Source organism: Oenanthe melanoleuca, chromosome 8 (genome assembly GCF_029582105.1).
Source record: "Oenanthe melanoleuca isolate GR-GAL-2019-014 chromosome 8, OMel1.0, whole genome shotgun sequence".
Taxonomy (NCBI): domain Eukaryota; kingdom Metazoa; phylum Chordata; class Aves; order Passeriformes; family Muscicapidae; genus Oenanthe; species Oenanthe melanoleuca.
The window spans coordinates 19,169,651-19,184,404 of record NC_079342.1 but is presented as its reverse complement, the minus strand read 5'-3'; the positions used below and the strand labels follow the sequence as shown (position 1 = coordinate 19,184,404).

The 14,754-nt window shown below is 40.7% G+C and overlaps 1 protein-coding gene across 1 annotated transcript; it reads right to left on the bottom strand.

The window, feature by feature from the left end:
- On the bottom strand, positions 1-14,627 carry CMPK1 (cytidine/uridine monophosphate kinase 1). Its single transcript, XM_056497324.1, has 6 exons — positions 14,365-14,627; positions 5,544-5,690; positions 4,489-4,641; positions 2,955-3,031; positions 2,773-2,869; positions 1-2,294 (listed from the first exon to the last, which is right to left on the bottom strand). The coding sequence occupies exons 1-6, from the start codon at positions 14,437-14,439 to the stop codon at positions 2,253-2,255; spliced, it is 591 nt and encodes a 196-aa protein (XP_056353299.1). The 5' UTR covers positions 14,440-14,627; the 3' UTR covers positions 1-2,252.
- Positions 14,628-14,754: the final 127 nt, after the last annotated feature.

Genomic DNA, 14,754 nt, shown 5'->3' with positions numbered 1-14,754 from the left:
TTAAGCCACAGAACAAAGTTTATTGGATCTCTTCAAATTCTTTTTTACAGTTTTGCTGCTAAATGGTCACAACACATTGGCATACTGCCTTTAACTTTTATTTCAATCATAAGTCCATCTTGAAATAAGTGGTAACACATTTAATGGCATCTTCAATAAATAAAATAACAAAAAATCTAGTCCTTGCACAGACACATTACAATCCACTCCAAATTCAATATTGCCAAAACATTTGGTGTTTTTCTAAAACTTACTTCAGAGGTTGGTTGCTTTTTTTTTTTTGTTTTGTTTCAGTACTTAAATACACAGAAAAGTATATTATGAGAGAAAATTCTTAAGAGAACTTGTAAAAACCAATAACTTAGAAGCAAGAGTTAATTAAATCTCTCTAATTGGATTAAAGAATCCAGTTTAAAGTATTTTTTGAAAAACCCTGATTTTAACTTTCATATTAAAACATGAGGTTTTGCTGGATCCTATCCATGTCAGCATACTTATACAGCAAGAGCTAAATTCCACGGTTTTTTTTTTTTGTTTTTTAAAGGAGAAATTCATAAAGTGAGAGCATTGGCCTCCCACACTCACAAAAGCAGTCATGGTCCATATATTCTGCAGTAGTAAACAGCTATTTGTGGCCAGTCCATTACTTGAACTCCTACCAGACTAGAAAAGCTACTGCAGCTTACCCTTGTTTCTGCACTCATCTCTTCCCCAGTCCAGGAGCCTCAACAACCTCAGCAAGATGAGAATTCCTGAAAATACAAATCTGACTGCAGGATGAAGACCAGCACATCTGATTCTAACTAAAAGCTAAGCTTAATTTAAACTTTTTCCGAAATAGAGAAAGTCATGACTAAAGAAAAGCTGAGTGCCAAGATTTCCAAATTGCAATTCTGTGTACTTAGCATGTCACAAATCAATTAGAGCATCAGTTAATGTAGCAACAACCACTCTAGCACTAAAATCAATTCAAACTCTCATCTTCAGGCTGTCAGTGGAAGCTTAGGGCATGAAAGGAATGCATGGTTGGGCCCCCCCAGACCTATGCATACTATACAGGGGACAGAAAAGCTTAAACAAAAGACAAAATTGCACAACATCTGTGCAAACATTTCAACCAGGTTGTTTCAACCAGTTCTCTGCTCACCCCAGCTGACTGCACTTGGCTTATTCAAGAGAACATGGGGAAGCATGAGACTATTCCAGGGAATTAAACTTTTTTCTGCAATTATCTTCCCCTCAGCTGATCACATCGTAACAAAAGTGCAATAACTTACAAACTTCTCAAACAAACACCTATTAAAATTACACATTTTTAGGGAAACATATTCACTAGTTTAACCATAAAAATATTTCCCCAGATAACAAACCTTAAAGCATTTGGTAACACAGTATTTCAATAATAATAAGGAAAAAACCCTTCCACTTGTTACAAAAGACAGAACTGTCAGAAGATTTTGCTTTCTGTACACTAACAGCTTTGCCATCTTGTGAAGACCATGCTGTAGTTAAGAATATAACTATCATTTAAGAGAAATGAGTATTGAAATATTAAACTGACTTTCTTCATCTTTTGCAAATGAAAACAAGGAAAAATCCAGGGCCATGTCATCCAAGAACTTGCAAGACAGTTTACATCCAGAGTCATAAGGAAGCACCACTTTCCATAAAGTACTTTGTACGTCTGTTCCTGATAAGCATATTTAATAGTTTTGTGAGAACTGCTAAAACAGATTCTCACACTAACTGCAGCTTGACTTAGAGAATTCAGGTCTGGAGATATAAGAGAATTTTGGGCAAAATTATACTTTGAAAAAAAACCTGCAAAATTTGGTCCAAGCATCAAAAAACCCAAGGTATATGGGTCCTTCATAGCCTAATGCTGCTGTTCAGTTGATCCTTAAAAAGAAAGCAGGTGTACAGCAACAAGGAAGAAGGACTGCCCATGACAGGCACAGAACTGTGACAGAATAAAAAGTTTTTACAGCAAGATGTATTAACTGTGATTCTGCCATGTGAGTAACTGAACTTGCACTAATGGAGAACCCTGAAACTTGTATACAATTGCCACAAGAAATGATTTCCTATTTAAAAAACAGATCCATTTCTAATCAACTGTTTTGCCAATCATCATTAGATATGTGAAAAAAAAAATAAAAAAATCTTTTAAAAGAATTACAAAGAGTGGACTGCAGTAGCAGCTATTCAAGCAAGATTCAAGCACAAGTTTAAATGAAGTTTCAAGCTGGGAATTAGCCTTCTTTGTCGAAAATTTGTACAACTTTTTCAAAAACCTAAAAAGATAAAGAAGAACTTTATGAAGCATTCATCAAACAGTTACTCCAAGTTAAATCAACATAAACAATATTTGACAGTACTTTTAGAAATACATAGGGTTTTTTTAAAATATTCAGAGTAATTCTTTAACAGTGAAATTGGCATCAATTTTGGAACGCAGTCAGAAGAGCAACATTACTTCAGAAAAGCAAAACCTCATGAAAATGAAAAAGGCAAGACTCTATTATAAACACAGAAACACTGGAAATGTGTTTAGTCCAGCTCACACTCAAGCAGAACAAATCAATTTCCTAAAGTTATTCACATCTTACTCGGTCCTTCAAGAGTCAAATCAAGAGTGTCACAATATCCCTGAGTAATAAAATCAGTGCTTAATTAGCAGGCTAATCACACACACACACATTTCAGAAGAATGCCAAAAATATGCACCCTGCCACCCTGTGATCCCCATGGTTTTTTGGCTTAGATACTTACTTCATCAACAGATTTAGAGGCATCGACTTTTCTGACTTTTCCCATTCTCTCATACAAATCTATGATAGGCCTAGTAGACTGCAGATATGTATGAATTCTAAGAGAAAGCACAGGGAGAAAAAACCCCAGGTTACATAGTAAAATACAAAGAGAAGGGAACAGGGAAGTTTTGAAGACAATACCTCTTCTCCAGGCTCTCCCGGTTATCATCACTCCTACCGCTGCTCTTGCCTCTTTCAAGACAGCGGCCGATACAAATCTACAAAAAACATCAAAAGGGTGACTACAGCCAGGAACACAAGCTGTCATCCTCAGAGCAGGAACAAACAAAAATCCTCTAAATCTAAATTGGCCAGGCACACAAAATCCAGTGCAGATCTGGCAGATCTCAACAGGGAAGTTAGTTCTTTCTAGAGAAGGATGATGGCTTACAATCCAGTTTATGAAATGGGATTGGAGTCAGAGGAAGTAAGAGCAGCATCAAGCTCTGTGATTTGACTGGGTCCCCAGCCTGAGACATTAAAAAAGAAAATTACCTGACTTTCAAGGATGTGTTCAGGCTTTCTGAAAAGCAGCATGTCAAATGGAACTATTAATATATGTCTGCTCTAAAGGAAAGTCACTGTGTGTTCTCTCAAGAACTTTGTAAGGCAAACTGACAATACTAAGTTATTGTCAATTAAAATGTTCTTGCCTAACATTGCTATAATGAAGACTTCAAAAATCTAAGTAAAAAATGAAGAACTAACCATAACTAGAACTGTCCCAATGAAGTAAGTTTTTTAAACCTTTAGTTAAATAAGCAAAGCTGACACATGTACACACTATTTATCCTAGTCATGCAAAAAGACAATGGTTAAAACATATTTTTTCCTACACTGTACAATCATGGTAAAGATCATTTAGGCATTGTGTATTTTTAGATCTAATAAAATCAGAATTACAAAATTAATGTCCCACCAAGTGAAAAAATTAATTTAGTCTTATTTGAGGTTCTAATAGAAAAATAATAATCCCTCACATGCTCTGTAAGATTACAAAATAATTGCAAATAAGTAAAAAAAAAAAAATCTTGGGAAGTTGGGGAAAGGGATAAAAGGAAAAAAGTCAGCTTAAGGTGCTGGGATACTTGTAATAGTTTTTATGCTCAAGGGCACTGACAAATTAAAAAGACAGCACATCATGGCACTTGTTAAATGAATGTAATGCATCATTGTCAAAATGCCCTTGTACTTTAATGACTTGCTGAATAAAATGTTGATTACTGACTATCCTATAGCATAGCTCATAACTATGAAAATACAGATGCACTTCAGAATTAAAGCAGACATTGTACCAAGTTCATTTTGGACTAAACAATAAATTACTAAGAGTAAACAGAGTAATATTTTCTGAAAAGTTACCAAATAATTTTGTAAAATGTGTTTAAAGTTTTGATACATTTTTTTTTTTTTGGGAATGCAATTGCCTGAAGTACTTCCTTAATATAATTTACTCACATGTGATTTTACTAAGTGTCATTAGCTGTCTATTTCAATAAACAGGCAGCTTTTCATCTGCTAAAACAAGTTGCCAAAAAATCCTTTAAACACCCAGGCCAAGTTTTCCTTCTACTCTTACATTAGTCCATTCTCCCTGTCAGAGTTTAATTGTTCTTCTTGAATGATTCCCACAATATTGCAAGAAAGGAAGTTACAGAATTACACACTTCATTACCTCATTGTCACAATCAAAGAAGAGAACAAAGGAAACATCCGCTTTTCCATCCATAGTTTTATTCCAGCCTTGAAGATTATCTTCATTCCTGGGAAATCCATCAATCAAAAACTTGTTCTTCTGGGAATTGGCAGCCATTGTTTGATCCATAGCCTGATAAAAGATAATTCAATTCACAATCTCCTGCACATACTCTGATTTATCTATTTATTAATTTACCCCCAAGATGTTGACATGGTAAGTTGAGAAGCATTTATTTTAGGATTATTGCAGATTTACAAAATGTGCTTTTGTTTCACTTTCAATGCATGCTGGTTAATTCACTGATGTACCAACACAGCTATTGTTCAAACTGAATTAATTATTTCACAAAGCTGAAAAATCTCGTAACAAACAAATCCTATAATAAATCCCAGCTTTAAAGCTTATTTTCTACAAGATACTGGGAAGTGTCTTTACACAATAAGACATCAGAAGATCCCTGATCTAGAGTTAATTTGAAGGGAAAAGCTCCAGATAAATTTAGTGCCATGAATAGCAGCCTTTTTTTTTACTTGAAAGAGATACTCCCATTGTTTTCATGGACCAAAGGTACACTCCTATTGTTTTCATGGACATCCAATAGAGCTTGAAGCTTTTCCTTTCACAAGAACATCAGTAGGCGTTTGCTCTTCTCCTTCACCTGACTATCTATTTTGATAAAAATAACATATCTTAGTGCCTTTAACACCTCCAATAAAATATGACTGAATGGTCCAAGAGGTCCAAAAGCTACTGCAGGGAACTAAGAAATGCAGTTTCACTGATTTTCCTAGAGCTACTAAAAATAAAGGAAAATAAGAAGAACCCGTTTTCACAGATCCCCAGGTATGAGAGGCCATCAGCCCTCCAGCAGTCAGAAAAAAACACAAGTGATTGCTGAGACAGCTCCCATGGGCAGTGTCTGCCCATTCACGTGCTCACACTGGAGGAAAGGCAGTTCTGTCAGAACACAGCCACTGCTTTGTTACTCAGCCTGCAGGAGTGACCCTGCAAGGAAACAGCCCTTTCCTTACCCTCTTCAGCAAGCTGATTGTTATTTCAACAGGCACGATCTCCCCCTCCTTAATGTAGTTCTCAATGAGTTCTCCATACTGGGAGCCCGGCCTTTTCCGCTCATCCCGGAGGAGGTCACCGGCAGAAAGGTGCGTGTAGCCGTACTTCTGCAACAGGCAAGACAGACACAGCCTCCCTTCAGACACAGCATTTGGGCAAACCTAACATCAGCCAACACTGTCAGCCCTGTTCATCCTTGCATTGCAACAGAAAAACCCAGGCAACAGCATCTTACTAGGGATGGATCTGTTCCATCTTCAGCGTGCAACCTGACAATACAGCACACTCTGCACACAACACACACAGTGAGAATCAGTCATTAAGGATGGAAAGGACCTCCAGGATCATCAAGCCCAGCCTGTGACCAAACACCATTGTGACAAGTAAACCAAAGCTTTAAGTGACACAGGCAGTCACTTCTTGAATGTTTTCATGAATGATGACTTGAGCAGCCTGTTCCAGTGTCTGCCACCCATTTCAGTGAGGAAATTCTTCCAGATGTGCAACCTGAACCTCCCCTGGTGCACCTTGAAGCCATTTCCTCTTGTCCTGTTGCTGGCTGCCTGGGAGAAGAGCCTGACTCTCTTCTCAGTACAAACTCCATTCAGAGAGTTGTGAATGACAAGGTTTCCCCTAAGCCTCCCTTTCTTCAGGCCAAATACCCCCAGCTCCCTCAGCTGCTGCTCACAGCACTCATTCTCAGACCCCTCACCAGCTCCATTACCCTTCTCTGGACTCTCCAGCACCTTAATTTTTTGAGGTGAGGGGCCCAGGACTGGACATCCTTGGGTAAAATGCTCAACAAGGCTTTGGTCAGGTATCTGTGTACAGTTTTCAAAATAAATTTTGTTATGTTTGAAAACAAGACAAGACTAAAGTTTTGTTTAATGACCTACTTAAAGAAAACACATAGGGTGATTGAGGGTCCTTTGGAGCTGAAGGGATGTCCCAAGTACAGGGCAAGTGAGAAATCCCTGTGTTCATTTTGAGGTTCTGACACCAACTTCCTCCCCTACCTTGGTGCAATCACCTATAACACAGCAGCTGCACAAACACTCCTCCTGCCCCTGCTACCTCCTTCCCTGGGATGACCAGCCCTTGGGAAAAGCCAGTGACTTTTCCTAAGGATGACGTGGTAGATGAAGGTAAATAGCTACACTGGTGCCACCCTCTGTCACACCACATAGAGTAAACAGAGAGAGCAGAGAGATCAGGTTCAGATCTAGCAATCTGATAGCAGTGTAGGAAAACAGCACACACCATTGCTCTTTCACCTCAAACCACAGCTAAAATAGTAATTTATGAAAAATACTGATGAAATTATTTAGTACATGTGAGTTTCTCAGACATTTAACATTGTAAATAGATACCTAGTGCAAGCACACACATACATTCCTACCAAAGAGAAATGCATTGTTATAAAGGAAATTTCACAGCTCAAAATAATCATTTTCTCAGCTCATTTAACACTGCAAGAAAACTAACAAAGTGCACTATGCTCCTCGAGCAAATGTAAGTCCATAAAAACAGGCAATAAAGACATCTCCTTGGTGATTACCTAAGGCTAGCTATACATCCAAAACACAGCACACACATACAGTCTCATCTGAAAGTTTTTACACAAAACAAAAGCAGCAGCAAAAAACTTCAGGGTTATCAGTTTGGCTGCAGCAACATCCAAAACAAATTTCAAACAAGGTGCCTGAGAGGCATAATAATGTGACTACACACTTGGTGAGGCTGTGAACTTAGGATTTAAAAACTTGGCTACTGAACTGAGTACAACAGAAATATTACACAACCCACTAAGTGACTCTAAAACATTTCAGTTGCTTTCCAATTTCACCCACAAAAGCATGGAAAGTTAGTTCTGCCATAGTCATAATTTAAGAAGGGATATAATTACCTAAATCTCCAAAACTGTACACAGTTGGCAAAAAACAAGCAAGATTTTTCTCAAAGTGTGAAGGAAAAGCTTCACAAACATCCTCTGTAAGCTCACTGTACTCTTGCTTTAATGTACATTGCATTTGGATATGCCTAACTAATTGCAAATCTAAATATTTATAACCCACAGAAGCCAAAAACCAGAATAAATTATTCCTTATAAGCAAGAAACATTATTCTGCTGAATGCTAAATTAACACGTAGTTCTTGCTAAAATTACAGAATAATGATTTTTTTTAACATCAGGTTTCTACAAAGGAGAAAACAGGAGGAAAATATAATCCCTTAGGTTTTAGAGGATTACCAAACCATTTAATTTTCCTTGGCATTTCCCTTTTCATGCATGAAAATGAAATTGAGTCAGACAATTTTTGGAATTCTCTATCTTTTGCAACAGCAAACTAAAGTAGTTTTTAATGGCTGAACTGGAAAGTAGAAGAAGTGTTTTAAAGTGCTGTTGTACAAACAGACTTGTTTGAGATAATAATAAATTATATTCAAGAGTAACCCTCAGAATGGCTTAACCAGGCAATAAGAAAAACAAACCTCTCCTTCAGGGGCAAAACATCTATTTGTGAACTGTACTGAGCCAAGAGCCAAAGAAAACACATGGGTTTAAACAATGCAAACAAGGGGGGAGAACGGCTTGGCTGCTGCTCCACACACAGAAGGTTTCAGAGATGTGGTGCTCGTGCTACCCGTGCCAGTTTTAATCAAGGCATTCAGGGCACAAAGTTTTCTTTCATTTTAGGTCATAGAAACCCTCAGCAAGCATCCTGAACTGGAGCAAGAGGAGAAGAAACAAAACACGGGTCAAAACACTCTTGGGTCTTGACAAGGCCTGCCTTGTGGCAGCAGGACTTGCCAGCAGTGCCAAGCACATCTTGATGCAATCTCAGAATGTGACTCATTGCCACTCCCACCTAATCCTTCTCTGCAATCAAAAAGGGAGCAGGAGTGTGGTTGCCAAACAATGAAAAAGCAGTTTCCCCAGCTTTTACTAGGCACATAATGTCAGACTGAAAGGACAACTTGAAAAAAAAAATTAGGTAAAAAATATTTTCCAAATACTTGGATGCCAAGCACTGAAAATCTGGAGACATTTCGGTATTACAACGAAGAAAAAAGAAAATACAGAATTAACTATTCTAAAATGTATTTCAGAGATGTTTTCTGCTATGCAGTCAGACTGGTGTGATCTAGAAGAAGAAAAAAAAGATTAAATTGATAAGTTACTATTACAAAAGTTCTCATCATTACACAAGTAGTGCAAGCCCTTGGTACTGCAATGATTTGCTCCAATTCAGGACACTTGCTGATGGTTTCTCTCACCTAAAATGAAAGAAAACTTTGTGCCTCAAACACCTTGATTAAAACTGGCAAGAGCAGTGTGAGCGCCACATCTACTTATTACACAAGTTCTCATTATACTTAAAACCATTTTTTTGAAGTATGGGCCTCCAAATATAACTTACAAAAATCAACTGTAAATTAAAAAAGTGCTGCACCACTCAAGACATCATCCTCTTTTGCTTTAAAAAGATAGAAAATAAAAATAATTCTTAAAAAAATCCCAGTGAAATGGAAAAGTGAGCTCAAGTTTCCATCAATCCCATCACAGGAGCAGGGATAGAGCAGATCAGAACACCACTTGCTGTTTGCCTCTGCCTGGTCAGTCAGTCCCATCACAGCAGGACAAACAGGGACACACAAGCTGTGTGCTCCACATCTCCAAATTCCAACCTGACACTGCAGCCTCCCCAGGATTCCCTTCCCTCCCCTGTCCTCCAGCCCTTCCAGCTCCCTTCTGTCAGCCGGGATTTGCAACTTTCACTCTGCAGACAGAACACGCTTTGTTTTCAGTAAATACAACAAACAGATGCAAAGAACTGGAAATCCACGAGTCACATCTGTGTCACGCTGGAACCAGGCGGAGTCTGCCCCGGCAATCCCGGGCAGTCAGGGAGGATCGGAGGTGACAGGCACCGGGACTCCTTCCACAGCCCTTTCCGAAGGGCACGGGGTTTATTTCCGATTCAGCCCTGCTGGTTCTGCAGCACAGCTCCCCACTAAACACACAGCTTGAGACTTCCTTAAGAGAGCAGAAGCCAAGAAGCAAGAGAAACACAAATTACTGCTTTGACCTTGACTCCTATCTTGGCTTATCATTGCTAGTTTGAAAATGAAAGTCACAGGGCTTAAGATTTAAACAAATAAAATACAAACTTTTATTGCTCTAGTTCTGACCTGTCAAATCTTGGGCAACCTTAATAAACAACCAAAATTTGCTACATACACCATTCAAGAACTAGTTAAAATAAAAACAGAACTGTGCAAAGCCTGCAGCCTTTGGAGTTTTTTTAACCTAGAAAGCTTTTGTCTGTCCTACTAGCACAAGGAATTAAATCTCTGAGGTACAGACTATAATGCAGTAATAGACCTTCTGTCTGTTTATTCCAATTAAAAAAATGAAGACATTTTCTTAATCTGAAATATGTTATTGTCTCTGGGAAATAAAAGCAAACAAAACTCCACATTAACAAACCAAAACACACAATGGAGATCCCACTGCCACTGCCTCCAAGGGAGGGGTGGCAAACAGAGCACCCAGGGTGCTTCAGGAGCACTGGCTCAATACAAGGCAATCAGTATGTTTAAGAAAGCCTAACATTTAATGCCTAGTGTTCTGCAAAATGGAAATGTTCAGGGATAAATCTTCAGGGGGTAGATTTAAACACTCACCATGTTGTTTAAAAAAGCTCCAAAGTTCAGAAACATACATTTATATTCTATACCAACTATGAGAACTTAAGGCTAAGTAGAATACTAATATAGGACACTCATTAAAGAGGTTTCAGAAGCTGAGTTTAAAGCAAACAATTTAAACTGTATTTTTATTTTCAAGGAAGTTAACGGTGTATCTCAGCAGACTTCTAGAATACAATTAACACATGACAGCAAAACCTAAATCCTCTGCTACTTTCCAAGGAGCATTTCTGATACAATGAATTCTTCTTTGCATTGTTTCCTTCACCCTAGAAAATCTCCTTATCATATATCCCAAAGCAACTTAACAGCTTTTTCCATTTGGATATTAACTTATGCTCTTATAAAAACGAGAAGGCTCAGCATCCCACTTTGTGGAATTAATTTTAGATTTAACCACAAGCATACAGGATACGGCTGTGGTGGAGGTGAATTATATTTTAGGTACACAGTAAGCAATGTCTTGCATATTCCAAATCTCTACAGATCACCTTGCCAAAACAAACAGACAAAAAAAGTACAACTCAAATCTTGCTTGGAATAAAGACAACTGATTTAGTTATTATCCTTCCCACCAACCAAAGAGCTTTGCCTCTCAGGCAGAGGTTATAAGGATTTAAAATTTAAGCACAAGAAAGCATATTTTGTGCAGATTTGCTGAATGCATTTTTTTCCTTGACTTTACCGTAATGATTTTATACCAAAGTTCAGAAGTCAGCAATAAAGCACATTTCATTATCTCACAGTCACTGTGGAAAGCATGAAGGTTATTGCAAGAACCTGCATTCAAATGACATCATTCAACAATAGCTCAAATATTCTGCCTCACATGACAGCCATGCAACAGTCCCAGATGATGGCAAGCTCCACCTAACAAAGCTGAGGAAGGTTTCAGGAGTTAATCTGCAGAGCTGGAAGGGAGAGGATAAGAACTTAAGAGGGAATTCTGCTTCATCCCTCTCTAAATAGGAGGAACTGCTCCAGAACAGCAGCAGTTCTGCTACATTTGCATTTCTCTGACAATTCTGTGTCTGTGGAACATACAGGAGTCGAGTCTTCCCCTCCGTATCAGAGAAAACCAGCCTGGTTCAGCTGTCTCATCCAAGCTTATCTGTGGAGATAAGGAATCCTAATCACTTACCCATTGCTCCCTTTCTTACATTGTGTCAGTATCCATTTCCACTTGTTATTAGGTCTTCTTCCCTCATATAATTTCTTCATTTGTGTCCAAATTTGGCATGTATACACGCCTTCTCCACATTCAGGGACTCCAGCAAACACATATTGAGCAGTTATGATTTAGGCTAGTACTTAACAAATACATATTTCACCCACAATATGGGATACCCACCTCCCTTTTTTGGGAACATAAAGCAAAGTCAGCAAAAAAATTACACTTCTTTGAGAAACTGTTCCCAGGTAGTAAGTACATAATATCCCCTTTACTCTACAAAACACAGGCACCCTTGGTTTTTAATAAAAATGGTTTGATGTTAAATTCATACAAGAGCTCACCTCAGCCAAATGAGACTTCTTCCACATGTGATGTGCTCTGTCCCAAATCTCCAGGATGAATAGCAACCAAGACATATTTATAGCTCATACTGACTTTTTGTTCAGCACAACCTTCAGCTCTACAGCAAGATACTGGGTCAGATTCATTCCAAATGTAAACTAATATTACTGCACCCATTTGCAACAAGGATGAATGAAGTTTATTATTACTCAGCTACACCCCACTTTTCTCTGTGGCAAACTGCCAACAGGGTTTAAAATACAAATAAAAACACACTTTCAACCTAAAGGCAGCATTGACTGCATACAGGCTGCTCACTTGCCTGCAGCAGGGCTCTCTGGAGGCTGCCAGGGGCCACACTGAGGATCTGTGCTTAGAAAAGCTCCTGCTCTCCAATTCCTCTGCTGTGTTTCACCCACACTTCCCTGCTGATGTGCCCTTCTCTACAGTTTTCCAGCACACTTGCATCAGTCCAACTGTTCTTTAAACACCCTCAGACCCTCTCTGCCTCCCAGTCTAGCCAGTTACTCTTGTGGAGGTGTCTGAGCCAGCAGGAAGGTTGTCCTTTGCATTCAACAGGTCTGAGTACCTTCTACTGTCAGCTCACTGACATCAATAAATTTCTTTCCATGTAGTGAACAGGATTAGCAGAATTAAAGCAAATGTGTATTTATTCAAATTTGGATTTCCCTTTCCAGGCTTAGAGAAGAAAATAAATACTGCAAAAGTAAGGTTTTTCTTTTTCCCTTTCTAGCTGGAAATACCATTTGAGTAGCAATGGCTCATTTGAACTCTTTCTAATAAAGTGGTCTTTATCCAATTATATCAGCCTATCCAGCCATGGGCATTTATTCTCCTAAACACAGGCCAGCAGCCACACAAGGTACTTCAGCCCTGAGGCTACACTAATGGTTTACTGAAAGCCATTAATGACAGCCTACAAGGTTCCCCTATAGTTTGAGCTCATTTGTTTGCTACATGCCAGGGGCTGAATTTAACCTTACCAAAAGGGCTTTATGAGCACTGTGAACCTTCCATCCCACAATTTAATTTAATGAATATGCTGGTTTGAATGTGAGTCTGTAATTTGAGGTTTAAATCTTTCAGAACTAAAGTTATAACGGCATTTTTTAGTCTGGACGAAATTCACTTAACTTAGTTATACACCACTGAGGTCTAGGATGTAACAGCAGCGTGGATAAACTGTAACAGCACTTACAGGGCACCACTAGAACAGAGGACACACACAATGTGTCTGTTCCAGAAGTTTTGGGGTTCTTTCCCACTGGTAGTTTCAGGAACATGGGCATCACCACAGTTCCTGGCCAGTTCTTTCAGTGAAGTTATGGCTTTTAATAAGAAAAGTACATACAACTGCTCAGTAAAAAAAAAAAAAAAAAAAAAAAAAAAAAAAAAAAAAAAAAAAAAAAAAGGGGGGGGGAATAAAAGAGCTAAAAGATCTGTTTCAAATCCAACATACATGTTTGGAAGCATTCAGCCCTAACTACTTCTGTAATTATCCACCTGGATATGCTGCAATTACTCCTGTGGTTTTTGGTGTTTAAAAGGACAGTACTACACCATGTATCATCCACCATTCTTTCTCAGATATCTGCTGTCCCAAAAGGCTGGAAAAAATTTATTTGGAAAACTGAAAATTTGATAATGTAACTAAAAGTTTAGTCAAATTACACTGTCAATTTTAGGCTCTAAAAAGAACGAAAAAGATGAACAGTCTATGTGATCAGGATATCCTTTGACCTCTATCATACTGTGTTACAGAAAAGAAAAGAAGAAATTTTGTTCTATTTTTAACATATTACTTCCACAACTTACTGAGATGGCACTGGGTAAAAAAGCCAACACCCTGCAATGTCTGCTGTACCAGCTGTAACCTTTATGGGACAGGCCTCAGGAGACATGAACCTTGATCCATTTGCACGTATTCCCAATGGCTATCAGACACCTCACCTCCTCTCCCAGCTGCCTGAGCATCCGGGTGGCAGCCCCGGAGCCACCGACGTGGCCGTGCAGACGTGTTGGGAGCCACCCCCTGGGGCCGGGCAGCGGGACCGGCCTGACCGGGCAGGAGGAGCCCTGCAGGAGCTCCGGCCCCTCCGCCCGGGCACAGCGGGGCACCCGAACTGGGGCAGCCAGCGGGTGTCCCCAGAGCGCACGTAAAAACCCCAGTGGTGGCACACCGGCAGGCTGTGATCCCGCGGGGCTGAGGGAAAGGCAGAAGGGAAAAGGACAGGCGGCCTGACAGGGGTTGGAAGGGGAACGGAGGGGCTGCCCCACCACTTCACCCACCGAAGGGCAGATGTGGGTTAGTTATTGTTCTTCATCTCCTCGAAGGGGCGAGGAGTGGATGGAGCCTCGACAAGAGACCAGACCGAAAGGCAGAGGGGCGTCCCGCCACCGAGCAGAGCGGGACACGACCCGCAGGCGAGCACCCCAAAGAGGGGGACGGACCCCACAGGGGACCCTACAAGTCCCAGGGCCCCCCGCCGCCGGGGCGCCAGGCCGCGCGGTCCCGCACCCCCCGACCTCACCTCCACGATGCGAGCGCACTGCGTCCCCTTGCCCGCCCCGGGCCCGCCGAGGACGAAGACGACGACGGGCTTCATGAGGAGAAGGAGGCGGCGGCGTTGCAGCAGCAGGACAGCGGCGGCGGGGCGGCGGCCGTGGGGCGGCCGAAGGGCGGGCGGGGAGCGGCGGGGCCGAGGCCGGGACTGTGACCGGGGCTGGGACTGTGGCACCGCCGCCGCCGCGCTGTCCCCGCGGAGGGAAAGTGCTTCCGGGTCCGGGGCGGGGCGGGGCGGGCACGTGGGCGCGGGGCTGGCGGCGGCGGCTCTGCCGGGACTCACGGCCCCGGGCCCTGGCTGGGGAAGGCCGAGGCCGGCGCGGCGCTCCAGCGGGACCGGACGTGTCGGTTCATTGTT

What these genes read in the sequence shown, in the direction of transcription:
- CMPK1 (XM_056497324.1), bottom strand. Translation starts at nt 14,439, where the DNA reads ATGAAGCCCGTCGTCGTCTTCGTCCTCGGCGGGCCCGGGGCGGGCAAG. An exon ending in TCTTTGATTGTGACAATGAG is followed by an intron (nt 3,032 to 4,488) that starts GTAATGAAGTGT and finishes TGTTTTTTGTAG; the next exon opens with ATTTGTATCGGCCGCTGTCT. An exon ending in CCTCTAAATCTGTTGATGAA is followed by an intron (nt 2,295 to 2,772) that starts GTAAGTATCTAA and finishes TTATCTTTTTAG; the next exon opens with GTTTTTGAAAAAGTTGTACA.